General features: G+C 40.3%; 1 protein-coding gene across 2 annotated transcripts in view; it reads left to right on the forward strand.

Moving 5' to 3' along the window:
• esamb (endothelial cell adhesion molecule b) overlaps nucleotides 1-16585 on the forward strand; it is an 88990-nt gene extending 72405 nt beyond the window's left edge. Inside the window, exons 4-8 of one of the 2 annotated variants that reach the window (XM_036131201.1) lie at nucleotides 40-195; nucleotides 3320-3364; nucleotides 13526-13648; nucleotides 13747-13876; nucleotides 15153-16585. In XM_036131201.1, the coding sequence (XP_035987094.1) occupies nucleotides 40-195; nucleotides 3320-3364; nucleotides 13526-13648; nucleotides 13747-13876; nucleotides 15153-15621 (923 nt within the window). In that variant the 3' untranslated portion in view covers nucleotides 15622-16585. The remainder of the gene's footprint in view (nucleotides 1-39; nucleotides 196-3319; nucleotides 3365-13525; nucleotides 13649-13746; nucleotides 13877-15152) is intronic. The other variant, XM_036131202.1, reaches the window with a different exon arrangement.
• The last annotated feature ends 298 nt before the right edge of the window (nucleotides 16586-16883 follow it).

A 16883-nucleotide genomic window follows, 5' to 3' on the forward strand; every position in this document is an offset into this window, starting at 1 on the left:
TTAATATGCTGTAATAACCCCATATGTCTGCGTGTCCAGTCCCTCCCTCGCCCCCGCTGTGCAGCATGATGGGAAACCCGGTGGTGAAAGGCAACGTGACTCTGAGCTGCAAGTCCAGCCAGGGAAAACCCGCCCCTCAGTACAAATGGACCAAGGCCGCGCCCATGTCCGAGGTCTTTTTCTCCCCAATGCAAAGTGAGTACATGTGGATGGATTTGTACTCAAAGACTCGATGCACCTACACTTAAAATAATCGAGACACACGCTAGCTAGACTTTTGTGAAGCTCAGCCCTGATCATACCAATTTTTTTTTTTTTTTGACGTCTATTTAAGCAAAACATCCGCATATTCCTGTCAAAAGTCAAGCAATCTGTCCATCCTTTATTTTCCAGTTTAGTTCTTGATTTTATTTTGTTTGGGAGCTGTTACTGCGTTTGTCATTTAGGTTTTCACTCAGCAAAAATGATGGGACGCTATTACATAAGAATGAAAAATATGGGTCTATTTCCACAAACTAATCGTACTTCCCCACAGTTGTTAACAGTCTTTTACTGGCATACCTTGTTCTTTTAAATATAATCACATTTCAAAGACACTGTTTACCACGTTACAAACAGAATGGTAATGTATGTACACAGGATACAACTAGTTGGTGATTTGTCATGTTTTGGAGATTTTTTACACACCTTTGTTTCGCATAATGGGAGATCTTTCAACAGCTTTTCACTCTGATTTCAGGCTTTGCAATGAAGAGAGGTTGTCTCAAATTAATAAGATATAAGCAGACCAGGGAAATATTTTTTTGGGAATCCTCCAAGGTCTCTAAAATATTAACGGTGTGCCATTTGTGCCAGGCATTACTATTTTTCATAAATCATGCACAGAATCAGCTGCAAAATATTTAAAAGCCCATGTATGTCCCTCCAGACATATTGAAGCAAGATGTTATTTTTTTTTTCACTCAGCACTGAATGTCTAATCAAATTATGGAAATGCCACGAGGGTTCTCTGCTGCCTTGGATTTCTTGGTAGCGTTTAAGATTTCCACATTATTTTTTCAAAGTACAACCACAAACTTCAGTTTGTTCAACTGTGATGTTTATAATAGACCGACACAAAGCTGGGCATAATTGTGAAGTGGAAGGAAAAAAAAAGAGGAAAAAAATTTTTTTTTATAAATCTAAAAAGCCCGGCAAGCGTTTGCAATCAGACTCCTTTATAGCGATACCCCTATATAACATATAGTGGAACCAATTGTCTTCCAAAGTCAGCTAACTGCTAAATAGAGTCCATCTGTGGATATTAAGCCGGACAAGATGAGCGTTAGAACCAGCCAAGAGATCCTGGTAACTCTGGAGGAGGTGCAGAGATGCACAGCTCAGGTGAGAAAATCTTGCACTCCACAATTCTGACCTATAGAGTCAGATTTGTGGAGTGGTAGAAAAAAAGCCGTTGTTAAAAGAAGGCCAACAGGAGTCATGTTTCAGTGTGACACAGGTCAGGGTCACGGTAGACTATTTGGACTATTTAGCCTACAAGCAAAATGTGATGCGTGCCGTAGACTGACGTGTCACATCAACCCAAACATCACAATCTACCATGGAGGTGGCAGAATTATGCTGTGGGGGTCTTTGATTCCATGGTTACAGAGCAATAGTTTGAGACAGAGGAAAAACCTGGAGGGAAAAAGCTCTGTTAGAGGCTGCAAAAGACTTGAGAGTGGTGACGAGGTTCACCTTCCAACAGAACAACGACTCAAACAGGCAGCCAGAACTGCAATTACATCGATTAGATCAAAACATATTCATTTGTTTAACCGGTCCAGTCAGAAGGCAGACCCAAAATCCAGTTGAGAATCCGTGAAAACACTTGAAAAGCGCTTTACACAGACCCTATCAATCCAGTCTGGCAGAGGAATGAGCAGAAACGTGGAGCTCGGGCTGTGCAAAGCTGGTTGACATGATTAAGGAAGTTTTCCTAAAGTTTCAAAAAAATGTTAAAAAACAAACAACTGGACTTTTTTCCCAAGTTTGAAGACGTTTAGCTTCCCATCCAGAACGCCTTCTCAATTCAAATGTCTGGAGTAGTGTGGAGTTCCAAGCTTTATATTATTGCCCAAAAAGGCGTTGTTATGGCTTAGATAACATGCAAATTAAACCTAATTTCCTAAAGTTATGAAAAACTTTGGAAAATGATGCATCCTCTTCCTTCCATTTCATAATTATCCGTTAATTTGTGATGGTCTGTATCATAAATTACTGAGAAAATACATTGAGGTTTATGGCTATGGCTATAATGTGACAAAAATGAAAAAGTTCAAGAGTCATGAATACTTTTTCAAGGCACCATGAGTAAAGCTCGCATTTAGTCAACACGTAATTTTAATGTTGTATGTTATTGATTTCATGTGATTTTGACACCTACAGTTAGACATGAACTAGGTTTACAAATTTACTACACATTTTTAAGAAAGGGAACTAAGGGAACAATTTTTAACGGTTAGCAAACTTTATTTACTTTAAAGTTTAATTCAGCCTTAACCAGAGCTTCAGTTTATGCTGCTTATTTTCGCACATTATATCCAGGCCACTAGAATAAACTCCTGCAGAGATAAGATATACCTCGGGGATACTTTCTCAATTTTCCTCAGCATGCAGCGTGAAATCCTCTTTCTGCAGGTGGAAGCACACAGTTTTCCCTTCCTTTGCATGCCATGCATTATTTTACAGATTTTTTTATTTTCAGATGATGCTGCAGAGAAAGCACAATCTGTTTCTGAACAACGGGACTTAGGCTGATTGATTGCATATTGACTTAACTGCTTTGATCCCTGGCCTTCATCTCTTTATGGCGGAAAAGTCCCAGACTCATAAGAGGAAAACTACTCCCTCTGATTGTCCATTAACCCAGGTTTTAGCCGTGCCGTGCACACGCACGCAGCCGCATCACACGTGTGCGTGCAGTTTTAACGCTCGAGTTTATCCGTGCCAACGCTAACTTATCTGACTCCTGAATTTACTCTGCCATCACCGCTTATCTTTCTTTTCAGCAATCTGTCTCTTTCTCTGTCTATTGATCCCCTCATACTCATGACTTCCTGCTGACCCCACCTAACAGGCCCCATGTCATTACTTGATCAGCCTGTCTAAGAGACAGAGGTTGGGTTTTGGGCTGAGAGGACAGCCCATTTCCCTCTTTGACCCCTTTTTTTTTTTCGTCGTTTTAATCCGCTTCTTCTGCATCCTCATCTTCTCATTCATGCTCGCTCTTTTTTTTTCTCTCTGTGTTTGCCATCTTTCCTTCTGCATAAAATCTCAGAATGGCGAGCCTGTCCCCAGCCCATGCTTGTCCTTGGGTTCATGGGTAAGGGTTTTCAATCATACAATCTCCCTCCCCACCTCCACTTCAAGTCCTCAGTATATTCTGAGGTGTCGCATTTTCTTGACTGTACCTGGCATTTGAACTTTAGAAAAGATTTAAAGGAAAGAAACGAACAACATCAAATCAAAAATTAGATTTTTTTATTTTTTTTATTGACTTGGGTATATCCGAAAAACAAGTTTGAAGACATGCTTTTATTCCTATTTTCTCCTAAAGGGTCACTTTTTTTTTCCTTTAAATCTTTGCAGTATGCATGTGGTGTTAGATTCAATCTGTTGCTTTCGCAGTCTGATTTATTCAAGTAGATCCTATTTATGTGTATGACATAAATTGTTTTGTATTTATATTCTTTTATTTTACTTTTTCCACACAAAATGCTCAAACAGTAACCAAAGCCAAACGATTCTCAGTTCGATGCGGTTCCATTTTGGCTGGCCGTCCACCTCATGTGCTGCCTTTGCTGTATTTACCCTGAAATCCCTCAGAATCACCAGTCCGCTGTTCATTCAGCGTGTTGTATGGATCCAGCCACTTCAAAAGATCAGTTTATTCCCGATCTGTCACAGCCTACCTTCAATAAGTTGTCCCAATACGTTTGCTTTGTTATATTGTTATTTTATGACGTGCTTCACCATGTTACTTTTTATAACTGTCTGCACGTTGTCTTTTTTTGTTGTTGTTGAGTTTACTAAAGATGTAAGAATAGGTGATCAGTTACAGATAGCTATCAACTACTGGCTTAGCCATTTAATAATTAATTAAATGTGCCATTTCCTGACATATTTGGATATGTGGATATTTAATATCAGTTTCACTGTCCAGAGAATAGTCTACAACTGGGACATGATAAACCAGTGGTTCCCCACGCTGGTTCTCAGGACCGACTGCGTGTTTTAGGTGTTTCTGTGCTGCCACAACCATGACTTAAATTAATGAGTGATTGCCATGTTTCTACAGCAGCTGATGGCATGCTGAGATGTAAAGAAATCCTTTGAATCTGGTATACCGGAGCAAGAGAATCATCTAAAACATGAAGGACAACAGGGCCCTAAGCACCAGGATTGAAAACCATTGTTTGAACATGACCAGGTCTGGCCCTCCAAGTACTTTCACCAGAAGAGTTAACGTCCTTTCTAAAGCTTTGCTCACTCAGAAAAACCAGTACGGCATTCCAGGAGAAGGATCTTATACATAATGTTAGGTATGGAGGTGGAAGCGTTATGGTTTGGGACTGCTTTGATGCAGCCAGACCTGAACAGCTGACCATCACAGAGTCCAACGTGAATTCAGTGTGTACTTAAAGAAAGACGTGAAACCATCTGTAAAGAAATTAAAGCTGCAACACAATGAATGAAAACATACCAGTAATTCCACCAACAATAATTTCTTTCAAAAATGAATGCCCTGGGCTGAGTCAAAGCAAAGATCTTTGAGATCCTGCGAGGCGTCTTGAAACAGGCAAGAAACGCCTCAAACATCGAACAGCTGGGAGGAGTGGGCAGACTTTCCACAGAATGATGTCAGAGCCCGGTAGATGGTCACAGGAAGTCTCTTACCACTGTTATTGAAGCCAGGCGGCTAACAATAGCAATCAGGGGGTAGGGTATCCTAACTTCCTCCTCCATTAAGATGCAAATTCTTTTCCATCTTTTGTTTAATGAGTAGAAACAAGGTTCATTTTCTGTGTTCAAATGTAGATAAATCACTTTAGAATTGTTTCATATAACTGGATTTATGTGTTTCCTGAGAATGGTTTAATGTTTAAGAGCTGCTGCAGCTCTTCACCGACGATATTGTGATTTTGTGACATGACAAAACCCACTGATTATTATCTGTCACATAATCACTAACAGAAATTTTGTGTAGTGACTGAATGTGTCAATGTTTTTTCTATATGTTATACAGAGTTGAAACCCCTCAGAATACACAACTTTTGGAAAGGATTAAGCCAAAAATGAGTAAATATGCAAATCTGTTTTGTGTTTACCCATTTTGTTGGATATATATTCTATTAGGAGGATGCAGCTGTATACTATAAGTAACACAGTAAATACATTTGTTTGTATAAACTATCAAGAGCCACAGATTGCAGCCCTTTAACCTTGCAGTGATGGCAAGGATTCAGGCGTCTTGATATGAAGTAGATCCCCCACATGCTCAAGGGGATCTGATAATCTTGAACTCGCTCCAGGCGCCGAGTCAGCTGATGTATTGCTAATCTGGCAGCGGCGGGTTCATTTCCTTGCAGCCGGTTTTCAAGATGGATGCATGGGATAATCCAACTGAGACAGGTGCAGGGGACGCCGATGCCCAGCTGTTTTATTTGGAATTCACTAGGGATTTTTCATGTCCTTGACACAAGGCAGGAGGGATGATCCTTTCTGCTCCATGAAAGAGACACTAGCAGTTTGCTTTTAGTTAAAGGGGTTCTTTCATACGGAGAACACACTTTTATTTCCTCTCAAGATTAATATCTTTGACTTTAATCTTGTAACAAATGTTGCTAGCAGAGGTTCTATTTATTTGTTTTGTTTAATGTTAGAGTGTAATTGGGTTAGGGTGAGGGATAACATCAGGTTCAACTGTAGTTTTTGCAGAACAAGGAATGTGGACAGGACATGCAGTCTCTCTAACTAATGTAGTAAAAAAAATAAGATTCATTTTCTCACCTTTTATTAGTGGACGATTTCTCATTTCAAAACATACAGCACACTTCATGTTTTTTTGGTCCCGTGGTAAGGCTTTGTGAAACTATATAAAAATAGTCAACTTGAATGGGAGTAGCATATTCAAAACTTTACAACTCTATTTTTATAATTTTTTTGCTTAGTGCAAGAAACAATCCCACATTAAGAAACACATTCTTTAAATCGCAAGTGTCCTCATTTTTGACAACCCTGATTCCTATAAAATCAATGTAGTTGAAGGATTTTAAGCCTTAGTAAAAGTAAGTAAAAATAAAAAATCAGCTGGCAAATAAAAAAATGTTTTGTCAATTCCAACTGACCTAGAAATACAAACATTTGATTTGATTTAATTCCAGATCTTGGTGAGAAAACAAAAAGGTTTATCCAGACCTCTGATTTAATCTATAAAAATGATAATAATTATGAGTCAGGAAATAGAGAGAATACCTACTGCCTAAACTTAAATGTATCTACAGAGTGACAAACAAGACAATAAACCAAGTTCTACTTGCAATCAGCATTCACAATGAAAAGGTCCAGGGTGGACGCAACGCAAGAATCCAGCAGTGAGAAAAAGAAACCAGGGAGCTTAAATACTGAGGAGCTGTGATTAGTGACTTGGAATCAGGGGAGCAGAATCAGGGGAATGTTAATTAGCTGAGGGAGAGTCCTGACCACAGAGGTAGCTGAACCAAAACATAAACTCTAACAGATCACAACAAAGGGAGGTTAACAGAATCTGTCATTGTTACAGATTTGTGTGTGTAATATTTTGCTTTTTCCATTAAAAAAGGAATTTAAGTCTTTTTTCACTTATTTAAGATTTTATCGCATTTCAGTGAACCCTCGCTATAACGCGGTTCACCTTTTTTAGTGCAGTTTTTTTATGCTTTTTTTTACAGCATATGAACGCATATTGTGTTCTGCGTCCTGATTGGCTAAGGGACTGTAGACCAATGTCAATCAATCTCCTCTGTGCCTCATCTCTGTACAGTACAGAATGCGTTTCTTGCCAAATAATTTTTTTTTTTCCACGACAAAACCCACAATGACGACGAAACGTTCTGCTCAGACAAAAGCACCTGCAGACGCACCCAAAAGGCAGGGCAAGATGCTAACTATCGCAGAAAAAGCTAAACTTCTGAACATGCTGAAGGAAGGTGAAAGCCATGCGTCTGTAGGGCGCCATTATGGAATAAATACATTTTCGGTTCGTTCCATAAAGAAGGAGGAAAATAACATAAGGACGACAGCAGCAATAAGTTTTAACAAGGATGCGAAAAGGGTTATAACTGTCCGCAACAAGACCATCATAAGGATGGAGTCTGCTTTATCTTTGTGGATTAATGACTGCAGGAAAAAGAACATTAGGCTGGAAACAGATTTTGATCTTTGGTTTTGTTCTATAGTACTGTACTGTATAATAATTGTAAAAAAAAAAGTACAGCTGTCTACTTATTTTTGGAACGTAACCCCCGCGATAAACAAAGGTTCACTGTAGTGCCCTTTATTTACAGTAATCTAACACAAAATGGGTAGAGACGGAAGGGGTGAAGCAAACGTTGAGAATTAAACCCGGGATAGGAATGTCTAATAGCCGGTATCTTTTAGATGCATGCACCATCACCTTGCCACACTGCCTTTTTCCATTAAGTCAGAGCGATTAGCATTACTAACAGCAGCGTTTGTGGTTTCCCTTAAATCAGAGATTTCCAAAAGGTGAAAGACATTCCCTAGTCAATCATGATCAATGACAAAAAAAGAGTAGTTTTGCTGGACATTATTCAGCTTGTTGTTATTTGTTGAGGACTCCCTGTCCCCTGGACATCCAACATGCATCTGTAGAAAATACAGTCTTCATTCTAAAATCTTTTTCTGTGCTTCTGCCAAACTTTATTTTTTAAACACCTCCATGATACTGGAAATTGCTAACCCTATATCCACTTTCCTGAGTACAAACTCCCACACGAAACATTCTTGTTGTGAACCTTAGATGACGTAAGTAGGAAAGTGGGTTGTGTTTACCGAATGGAGAAAATATTAGATTTTTAGCTTCCATGATCAGAGCCAGTCGAGCTTAAAATCAACTGATTCCAGTCACCAGCCTGTTTCGCAGTGCATCTCTTATATTAATATATCTTGATCGATATTTTTCCAGGTTTTCTGTTAGTGTTTTTTTTTTAAACTTGCTTGATTTTCTGTCCAGTGACTACATACTATTGTGCAGTCCTGAAATGCATTGTTCCTTCGTTTTCTAACTTGTTTAATAACTTTATCAATTGATGTAAGCGCAAACAGTGGGTAAAGTCCCAACCATTTAACTCCTTCAGTAAAGAGGCCTGCGTCTCTACAGGCTTATTTCAGTTGTCTCTTCCTTTAGCACTAAAGGAAATGTAATCTTTCTGCTCCTCAACTCCCATTATTGCTATCAGACAGTGTGGACAAAAGCACAAAGCTTAGGCCCTTTTTTCATTTGTTATAACTTTAGTATAAAAGCAGCTGTGTAGGGTCTTAATATGTTGCTTTCTGGCTTCATGTGAACCTTGACTTTTCATCTGAAATGATTAGGATGAGCTCCTTGTTCCCATTACTTTTCCAGGCTGCAGGATTGGCTAAGTGCAGAGGGCAATGGACATTCACAAATGCATACGCCACACCCGGCCACTGCGGCGACACATTCAGAGGGCGATTTTACTCAACAAAAACACGTGTCTTTTTTTAATGTTGCCATAAAAGTAAAAAAAAAAAAAAAAACCCATCAGATGAAGACATGCTGCAATATGACGCCGAAGATTGGATTTCAGGGGATTTGATGTGATAAGTCCCTCATGAGGCTTGTTTGTTTTTATGCAGCCTGTGTTTGTAGCTCACAATTTTAAGACCAGATGTGCAAAGAGGAGCAGATTGTGTAACAGATGCAAACATACTCAGCAATATGTCATGACTTCTGTGTGAGAAATTATTAAAACAGTTCAAGTAAGCTTCCTGTTAATCTGGTGCAAATACAAACAGAATTTTGACCAACCAAGTGCTGCAGAAAAAAGGCAAAATCTCAAAGAATGACAGTTAGTTCATGCTGGGCCTTGACAATATCAGGAAAATAAATCGGTATTGTTTATGCTATTGGTGAAAATTGCAATAGCAATGTTGTGCAACAATAAGTTTAGTTTGGATATGAATAATTATTAACAAGTGGCAAAGGCCATTACTAATACAATTAATAGTAAGTTGGTTAATAGTTACCCCGCCTCTCGCCCATTGACAGCTGGAGATAGGCACCAGCACCCCTCAGACCCCACAAGGGATAGACGTGTTAGAAAATGGATGGATGGAGGGATAGTTAATAGTAAGTAAGTTGGGCACCACCTGATTATTAGTAAATACCAGCCAAACTTCACCAGGCAGGTATTCATAAAACAATAATTGACAGAGACTGTGAGCTGTGTGGTATTATACAACAATAGACGAAGGGGTAAAGTTGTGCACTGGGCATTTCTTAAACAGCAACTACTGCAACTATGGGCAGAAAAATCACAAACTTCTCTTTAATGTACATCTCCAGTTCAAATACTCTTTAACTAGGCTAGTAACATTCAACTGAAAGTAAAAAAATTAAAGAATGAGGAAAACTAATAAACTGCAGAAGAATTTGAAAGGAGCAAACTAACACTGAAACTAAAAACCTGTGAATGACAGTTCATTGTGATTGTGTCTGTGTCTTGTTGAGCAGTTGTGAATAAGGCTAAATTAGCTCTGAAAGATAGTTGCTAGGTGTTCAATTGACCAGTTCAGAATGCAAAGGAGATGGGAAAATAAAGTATTATTTTTAATATAATAATATTTAAAAAACATTATCAGAGTTATAAATCAATGCAATTTTGGTCAATCAATTCACAATGTGTTTGGTCAGTGCCTGCTGTTTTTGAAGCACTTTATGAATAAAGTTGGCTTGGTTTAGCTAGCCATCACAGTGACTTAGTGAGTGGAGTTATGGACAACCAGGAGAGCGCCAAGGAAATGGACATAAGATCATAAGGTAGCGAGTGAACGGACAGATGGCACGGGGATGTCCCACCAGAATTAGCGACTCTGTTATCAGCCAAGAAGACGTAAATGTGCCGCTATTTAGCAGTCCCTCTAAGTCTGATGTGTACTTTAAATTACACAAACATAAACACAGCGCACGTAGTTAAAAAAAAATGCAGAATTAATAAGAACAAAGTTTATCAACAGACTAATTGGCTTTTTAGACTGTATCTGGTTAGCAGAACTGTTTTCTAATCCAGCGTGCAGCCATGACTGGTTCTGAATGAAGGCTTTATCTGGGAGCCGCTCTCCCCCCTTGCCTCCTGCTCCGCAGAAGGAGGAGTTTAGACTGAGCTCTGGATGGACAGAGCTGTAAACGGGTCATCAGCAGCCCAGATGGGTTTTGTTATTTCTATGTTATTGTTAATTTATTTGGTACAAACATTTACTTGCCATGTGGCAGCTAGCCCTCTGAAATTCACTCGCCAAACGGGAGATTTATTCGCATTTGGCGACTGGCGAGTGTTAATTTCAGACCCAGGGTGGACCCTGGGTGGATTCCATATTAGCATTAGCAGAGCTTTAGCTTTAGCAGACAATTTACCCAGCGTGTAGGGATGCTGCTGACATATTTGATGTAGGTTAGAGAGAAGAGACAAAGGGAAAACTGATCAAATAAAATCAGCTCATATTGCAGGAGTAAAGTGACTCTACCAGTCATCAGCTTTAAAACAGGCTCAGTGGCCTGTTGGCACTCATCATTCAATCAAGAAACTTGCAAAACACATTTAAATAAACAATGGTTAATTTTTTTATTTTTATCCTGAATTAATTTCCTGTGCCCAGATGCAACCTCTTACTGTGACTGTTCAAATGAACAGTGGAGGGTTCACCCTGACCGATGGGCCAGTGACTTGAATAGCAGCTGCTATCAGTCTAGAGTAGGGGTGTCAAACATACGGCCCGTGGGCTGGTTCCGGCCCACCGAACAATTTAGTCCGGCCTGGTGGCTAAATGCATTATCATTATTCAACAAATAATATTATTTTTTTCCCCCAGTGTCCTATCTGGCAATGTGGCAATAAGAATTGTTGTCTTAATGCCAAAAAGAGCTCATCAGATTTGACTTTCACAAGTGGAGCAGTACTGCTTTTGCCGTAGTGATTTATGAATGTGAATAGTTTTACTATTATTCATGCGGGGAATATCTCAAATGATATGGACACTACAATGAGAAAGTAAGAGAGGAAAGGAAGGACAAGAAGAAAAAAGAAAAGGTCAAAGAAAGAGGAGATAAAAGGAAGAGAATGATAAAACAATTATTGAAAAAAACATGTACTTTGTTTAATTGAAAATCTGCAGTTCCTATATTGTCCACGAGGGGCGCTGTGTTTTAATCAGCAGATGGTAGCACTGAGCCTCAGATGTGGAAAATTGATTTTAAATAATTTCTTAATTTTTATCTGTTTGATGTATTCTGTGATGCAGGACAGTGTTTTTAAGTTCTAAAAAATGTGAATGAATGTTTTTCAACATTGTACAATTACTGTGAACAGTTCTTATGCATAATGCACAAGTAAATGTTTAACTGAGTAAAAGTATTGTTGAAATTGCACATACTTTTCTTAAAAACGCTGAGGTTATTCATAATATATTGTGTAAAAGTGAAATTCATTTAATATAAAAATCAACAACAAGTCCACTTTTATTAGTTCTATTTAATCTTACACGAGTAAATTCATTGTTTACACGAGTAAACAATGAGTTTACTCGTGTGGCCCTCTTGAGATCAGATTAAGCTGTATGCGGCCCCTAAACCAAAATGAGTTTGACACCCCTGGTCTAGAGGCTGAATGGGGGGTTGCCCAGTACTGGTACGCTCGTTCCGCTCATAGAGCTGTGGTTTCAATTCTGTCTTCTTCAGGCAGGGTGGGGGAAAACCGCTTTGTCAATGTAATGAGAGACACGCCGTCTCTTCTTGGGGAATTTATTCCCAGTTTCTTTCTACAGGAGTTCAGAAAGCCAGGTTTAGGCTAGTGTTCTTTTCGGCCGGGGTAGAGTCACTGGTCACATAGTGAGCAGACCGTACTTCACCTTGGATCCAAGGTTTTCTTTGAAGAAGCAGTTTTTTGCTCTGGCAGCGAGATCAAGACGTTCGTGCAAGTGTCCTCCCCAATGCAGCATGTGGAGAGCTGCTGGGAAAAAGGAAGAACTTCTGCTGTGTCCAGAGATTTGTAGCTCTACGGAGTCATGGGGGTTCCAGCAGTGACTCCTCCCCCCAGGGAGCTGTCATGAATTCGGGTGAATGCTGTTCAGTCTCTTTTGTTCTCTGTGATCAGTTCACCCCTTTATATCTATCGATGGTTGGGTCCAACAATAATGACCAATTAATCCAAATTTTACTGACATTTTTTTAATCATTACACAGCTCAGCAGCTCAGTCCCAAAAAGACAAATACAACTGCTGTGAGCATTAAACACAGTTGGAAACCTTTTGATTGGCCAAATGTATACTAACAATACACAAAGTGTAGATGCCTGACAACCAATGCAACCTAACAAAATGCAGTGCCTTGCAAAAGTATTCAAAATAAAGAATGAATTGGTGCTGCTATATTAAAGGGGCCAAATGCAAATGCATGCCACACTTTTAAGATTTTCTTTTTATATATATATATTTTTTTTTACAGAATATTAAAAACCATGTATCACGTCTCTTCCACTTCACGGTTATGCATTGCTTTGTGTTTGAGTATCACTTAGAAAGTCCTAATAAAATACTTTTAGTTTTGTTTGTGACAAAATTAAACAAAAATTCAGATTAGGTCTCATCTGACAACGGCGCTGTGGACCTCTGCAACTCCTCCAGATTTACCACCGGCCTCTTTTTGTTGCTAACGTTCCTTAACAAACATCTGACAACTTGCAGTGCAGCTGTATTTATCCTAATAGTCAAACACGCTATTTACGATTTAGGCGACTGCTATTGGCTGCAGCAGGTTTTATTTACGGTATCACAGTCAAGGAGGCTGAATAACAGTGCATAACACACATAAAAAGCTTGTATTATTTCACTTCTACTTTGCTTCTGTGTGATTGTTTGTCAATTAAGAGCCCAAAAGTACATTAATGCTTGTGATTAAAACGTAACGAAGTTCAAGGGGTCAAAAAACGTTTGCGAGGCAACCATCGTCAGTTTCCATTATTTTTCTAAGGATGCCATAGGAATCATGTTCATTTATTGAAACGGTTTTCTACAGTCACAGATCAGTTTGTGCAGTTTTAATCCACTAATTTTTCTTCGTCATTTCCCGTAGTTTCCCCGACTTGTCTAACTTTTACAATGAAATTGTGCCTTGAGACGACATGCGCCGTGAATTGGCTCTATATAAATAGAATTGAGTTGTTTAACTGTGCGGTTGTCTTGCAGATGAGCGACACGGCACCCTCAGGCTGAGCAACCTCACCAAAAGCATGTCGGGGAAGTACATCTGCCGAGCCAGCAACACGGCCGGCTCAGACAGCTGCTCCATCAACCTGGAGGTCATCACCTGTACGTAAACCCTCAGAGACTCTGCTGCTCACTCACTGAGCTGTGACACTGTGTCTAAATGCAGTTTTTTTTTTTTTTTTTTGTGGGGTCTGTTTAAGCTTCCAACGCTGGAATGATCACTGCAGCGACTCTCGGGTCCATGGTGGGCCTGGTGGCCATGGTGCTTATACTCATATTCCTACTGAAGAGGAGACAGGACACGGAGGAAGAGATGCCCAACGAGATCAAGTGAGGGTTTAAATATATGCACCATTGTTGCTTTGCCTTATCTTGAATCTAATGCATACCCTTGGTGAAGATTCTCAGTCATCCAAGCTTTATAGACCTGCAGGCGAGGCCTCAGAGCTTAGATTAACCTGGAACTGATCGCCCCTCACAATGGAGTCGTTAGGCTCATTGTTTGCAAACTTCAGACATTTTGAATGGAAGGATTGTTTCAGTGTTCAATACCAACAAACATCAGAAGCATCATTAAAAGTATTTCTTAATTGATGTGCATTTATTGACCCCTAGTCATTTACTCTGATAATAGTATTTACATTGTCCGCCTAACCTGATCAAGCAGAGAATTAATCATAGAAGCAGCTAACAGGCCCACAGTAACTCTGGAGGAAGCCGGAGACATCCACAGCACCGGTGGGAGATTCTGTTGACAGGATAATTTGTGCTGGCTACAAATCCTCAGCACAGAACCAGGACCAGGGAGTGGTTTGGATCGGCTGTGTCCGCGGCCCGTGGATTGTTCGCAGTCTTTAGAAGGAATTTGTGCAACGCCACACAAGAACGGTACAGATTCAGACCGTGTGCAAAGACGGTGGATTGCTGATGGACACATCATCTTTTTTTTTTCAATAGTTTTCAGTGCAATAGACATTTGTCTCATTCCTGATGAATAGAATTTTTGTCTAGACCAAAGTAATGGAAAAGAACAACCCAAAAATGTAGGAAACCTTTTTTTTTTTTTTAATAAGACCAGTTTTGGCCTACGCGGGAAAAAAGTTTGGACTCCAATGCATAATGGCCCAGACCGAAATTTAAATAGGGATCTGTGGCAAGACTATTCACAGGGACTGTCCATCTAAGGATGGCTAGTTCAGTCTTGTATTAGAGAAAGGGCAGAAATGTCAGCGTGTTGGTGTGTAAAGTACGGCAGAGACATATCCCAAAAAACCTGCAGCTGGAACTGCAGCAAAAGATGGCTTGACAAAGTATTGACCCGGGTGGGTGAAATATAAATGTGCATAACATTTTTCAGCAAGAAAAAGGATAATCCTAATAGGTTGCTATTTTAAAGTGACAATGTGATTTTTTTAAAGCAGCATTTATAGGAACACATACCGAGATGCTGTACCTCTCCAAAAGAATGCCTTTCCCTTGAAACAAACCATACAATAAAAAGTTCACCAGTGAAGTAGTTATCGTTCTGAATTATTCTCCGTTTTAAGTTTGAAACACTTTGAAAGCATCTCTCCATTTTTTCCCCCTCTCCCTTTCTCTACCACAGGGAGGACGCTCAGGCACCAAAGCGAGTATCATGGGCAAAGAGCAACACCGGCTCGGACATCGGCTCTAAAAACGGCACACTGTCCTCCATAGCCACCAGCCCTCGGTCCCAGGATCAGCCCAAGTTCCCGTACCCCTACTCCCCCATTTCGGCGTCCGACACGGGCTCGGTGATCAACGCTTACCAGCTGCGACCCGGGACGGCCTGCAGCTTGCAAGGGCTCCCTGGCTACAATATGGGAGGCACCCCTATACGCAAACACAAGCGGCCACCGAGCGCGAACGGCTGCCCCCCGCAGATCCTCAGAAGCCCCGCAGCCGTCACCCCCCTGAAAAGGACTGAGGGGCCTCAGCCTCAGGTGCCGGCTGCGGTTACCGTGTCCCCGCAGATCAGCTCCTCCAACCTGACGCGCATGGGGGCCGTAGCCGTCATGGTGCCTCCTCAGAGCCAAGCCGGCTCCCTGGTGTAGCCGGCGGGAGTGTCTGCGTGGAGGACAGACGGAAAGAGGATGCCTTGAGGTGGAGAACGTTTCCTCATGAGGAGCTGAGCAGCTATCCAAGCGGAAAGCATCCGACCAGGGACTTCTACTTCATCTGCAAAAACTCTTCCTTCAGGTCGCTGAAGAAATCAAACTCAGAGCGGCGTAACTCGTTTCTCTTCAGCATTTGTTTTCAATGTAGCAGTCACACTCACTACAGAGAAATATATTTTTATTTTTACACGCCTCAGAGCATTTCTTGATAGTAGAAACTGTTGCGATATCCAGGTAGCAGTTTGTCCCAATATAAAACTGACATAATGAACAGCCGCTTATCCTAAGGGGTTTTGCAATGACGGGAAAATACAACGTTTTGGTTACATTTCTAATGTTTGTATAATAGACTATAAACGGACATCTTTTCTGCCTGTGTAGGTATTAAGTCTTTAGTCACGTTTAACCAGGCATTAGCGCAGACCGATGCCTGAGCGGTTCAGGTGAAAATATTTTACTTTCCTCGACTCGTTCACGTTGTGTTCGACTGAGACGTGTTAAGCTGTCGCAGAAATACCAGTATGAGTCCACGGTGTGTGCTGAGCGTTCATTTAAAGAGTACTTTGCCTGTTTATGCTAGCTTGAATGTAAACTAAATATCGAGTGTGACGTCGATGGTTTATAATCGTTAAGGTGCTTGACTTTCAATCACTGCAGACTTTTCGGCCGTTTGGTGAGTTGGAACAAGAAAGCGGCTCAGCGGACTCCGTCTGTCACGCGAGTTTTTCTTCTAAACGCTGGAAACGACGTGGATGTTGTTGATGCCGTTGAAGGTTTTCATGTGTCATTTTGAATGCAGGTCACACTGCTCACATGTTTATTTTTTTTTAATAAAGTATTCTGGAGCATTTGCCCATTAAATGCAAAGATTATATAAAAATAAATATATAAAAAAGTAGTAGATCAGGCACGACACGATCATTTTAGGATATTTAAAATGTTTTATTTTTGAGTGCAAACATGACCCTCTGCTGACAGCAAACCAGTAATCTGTGTAGAAATAACATAATGCAGTTACGCGGGACACGGAGAGCCACTTGGGAACAGAAATACGGAGGCTGCATGAGAGTGAAAAACATTATTGACTCTTTTCAAACGTTTTAGAAACAGATCAATTTTTTTTTTATAAAAAGTAATTTGTAACAGAGAATATACTATTCATTGTTTCATTACAAAGTGTACATAACTCAGCAATTCAT

Source organism: Fundulus heteroclitus, unplaced genomic scaffold, assembly GCF_011125445.2.
Source record: "Fundulus heteroclitus isolate FHET01 unplaced genomic scaffold, MU-UCD_Fhet_4.1 scaffold_414, whole genome shotgun sequence".
NCBI classification, from domain to species: Eukaryota; Metazoa; Chordata; class Actinopteri; order Cyprinodontiformes; family Fundulidae; genus Fundulus; species Fundulus heteroclitus.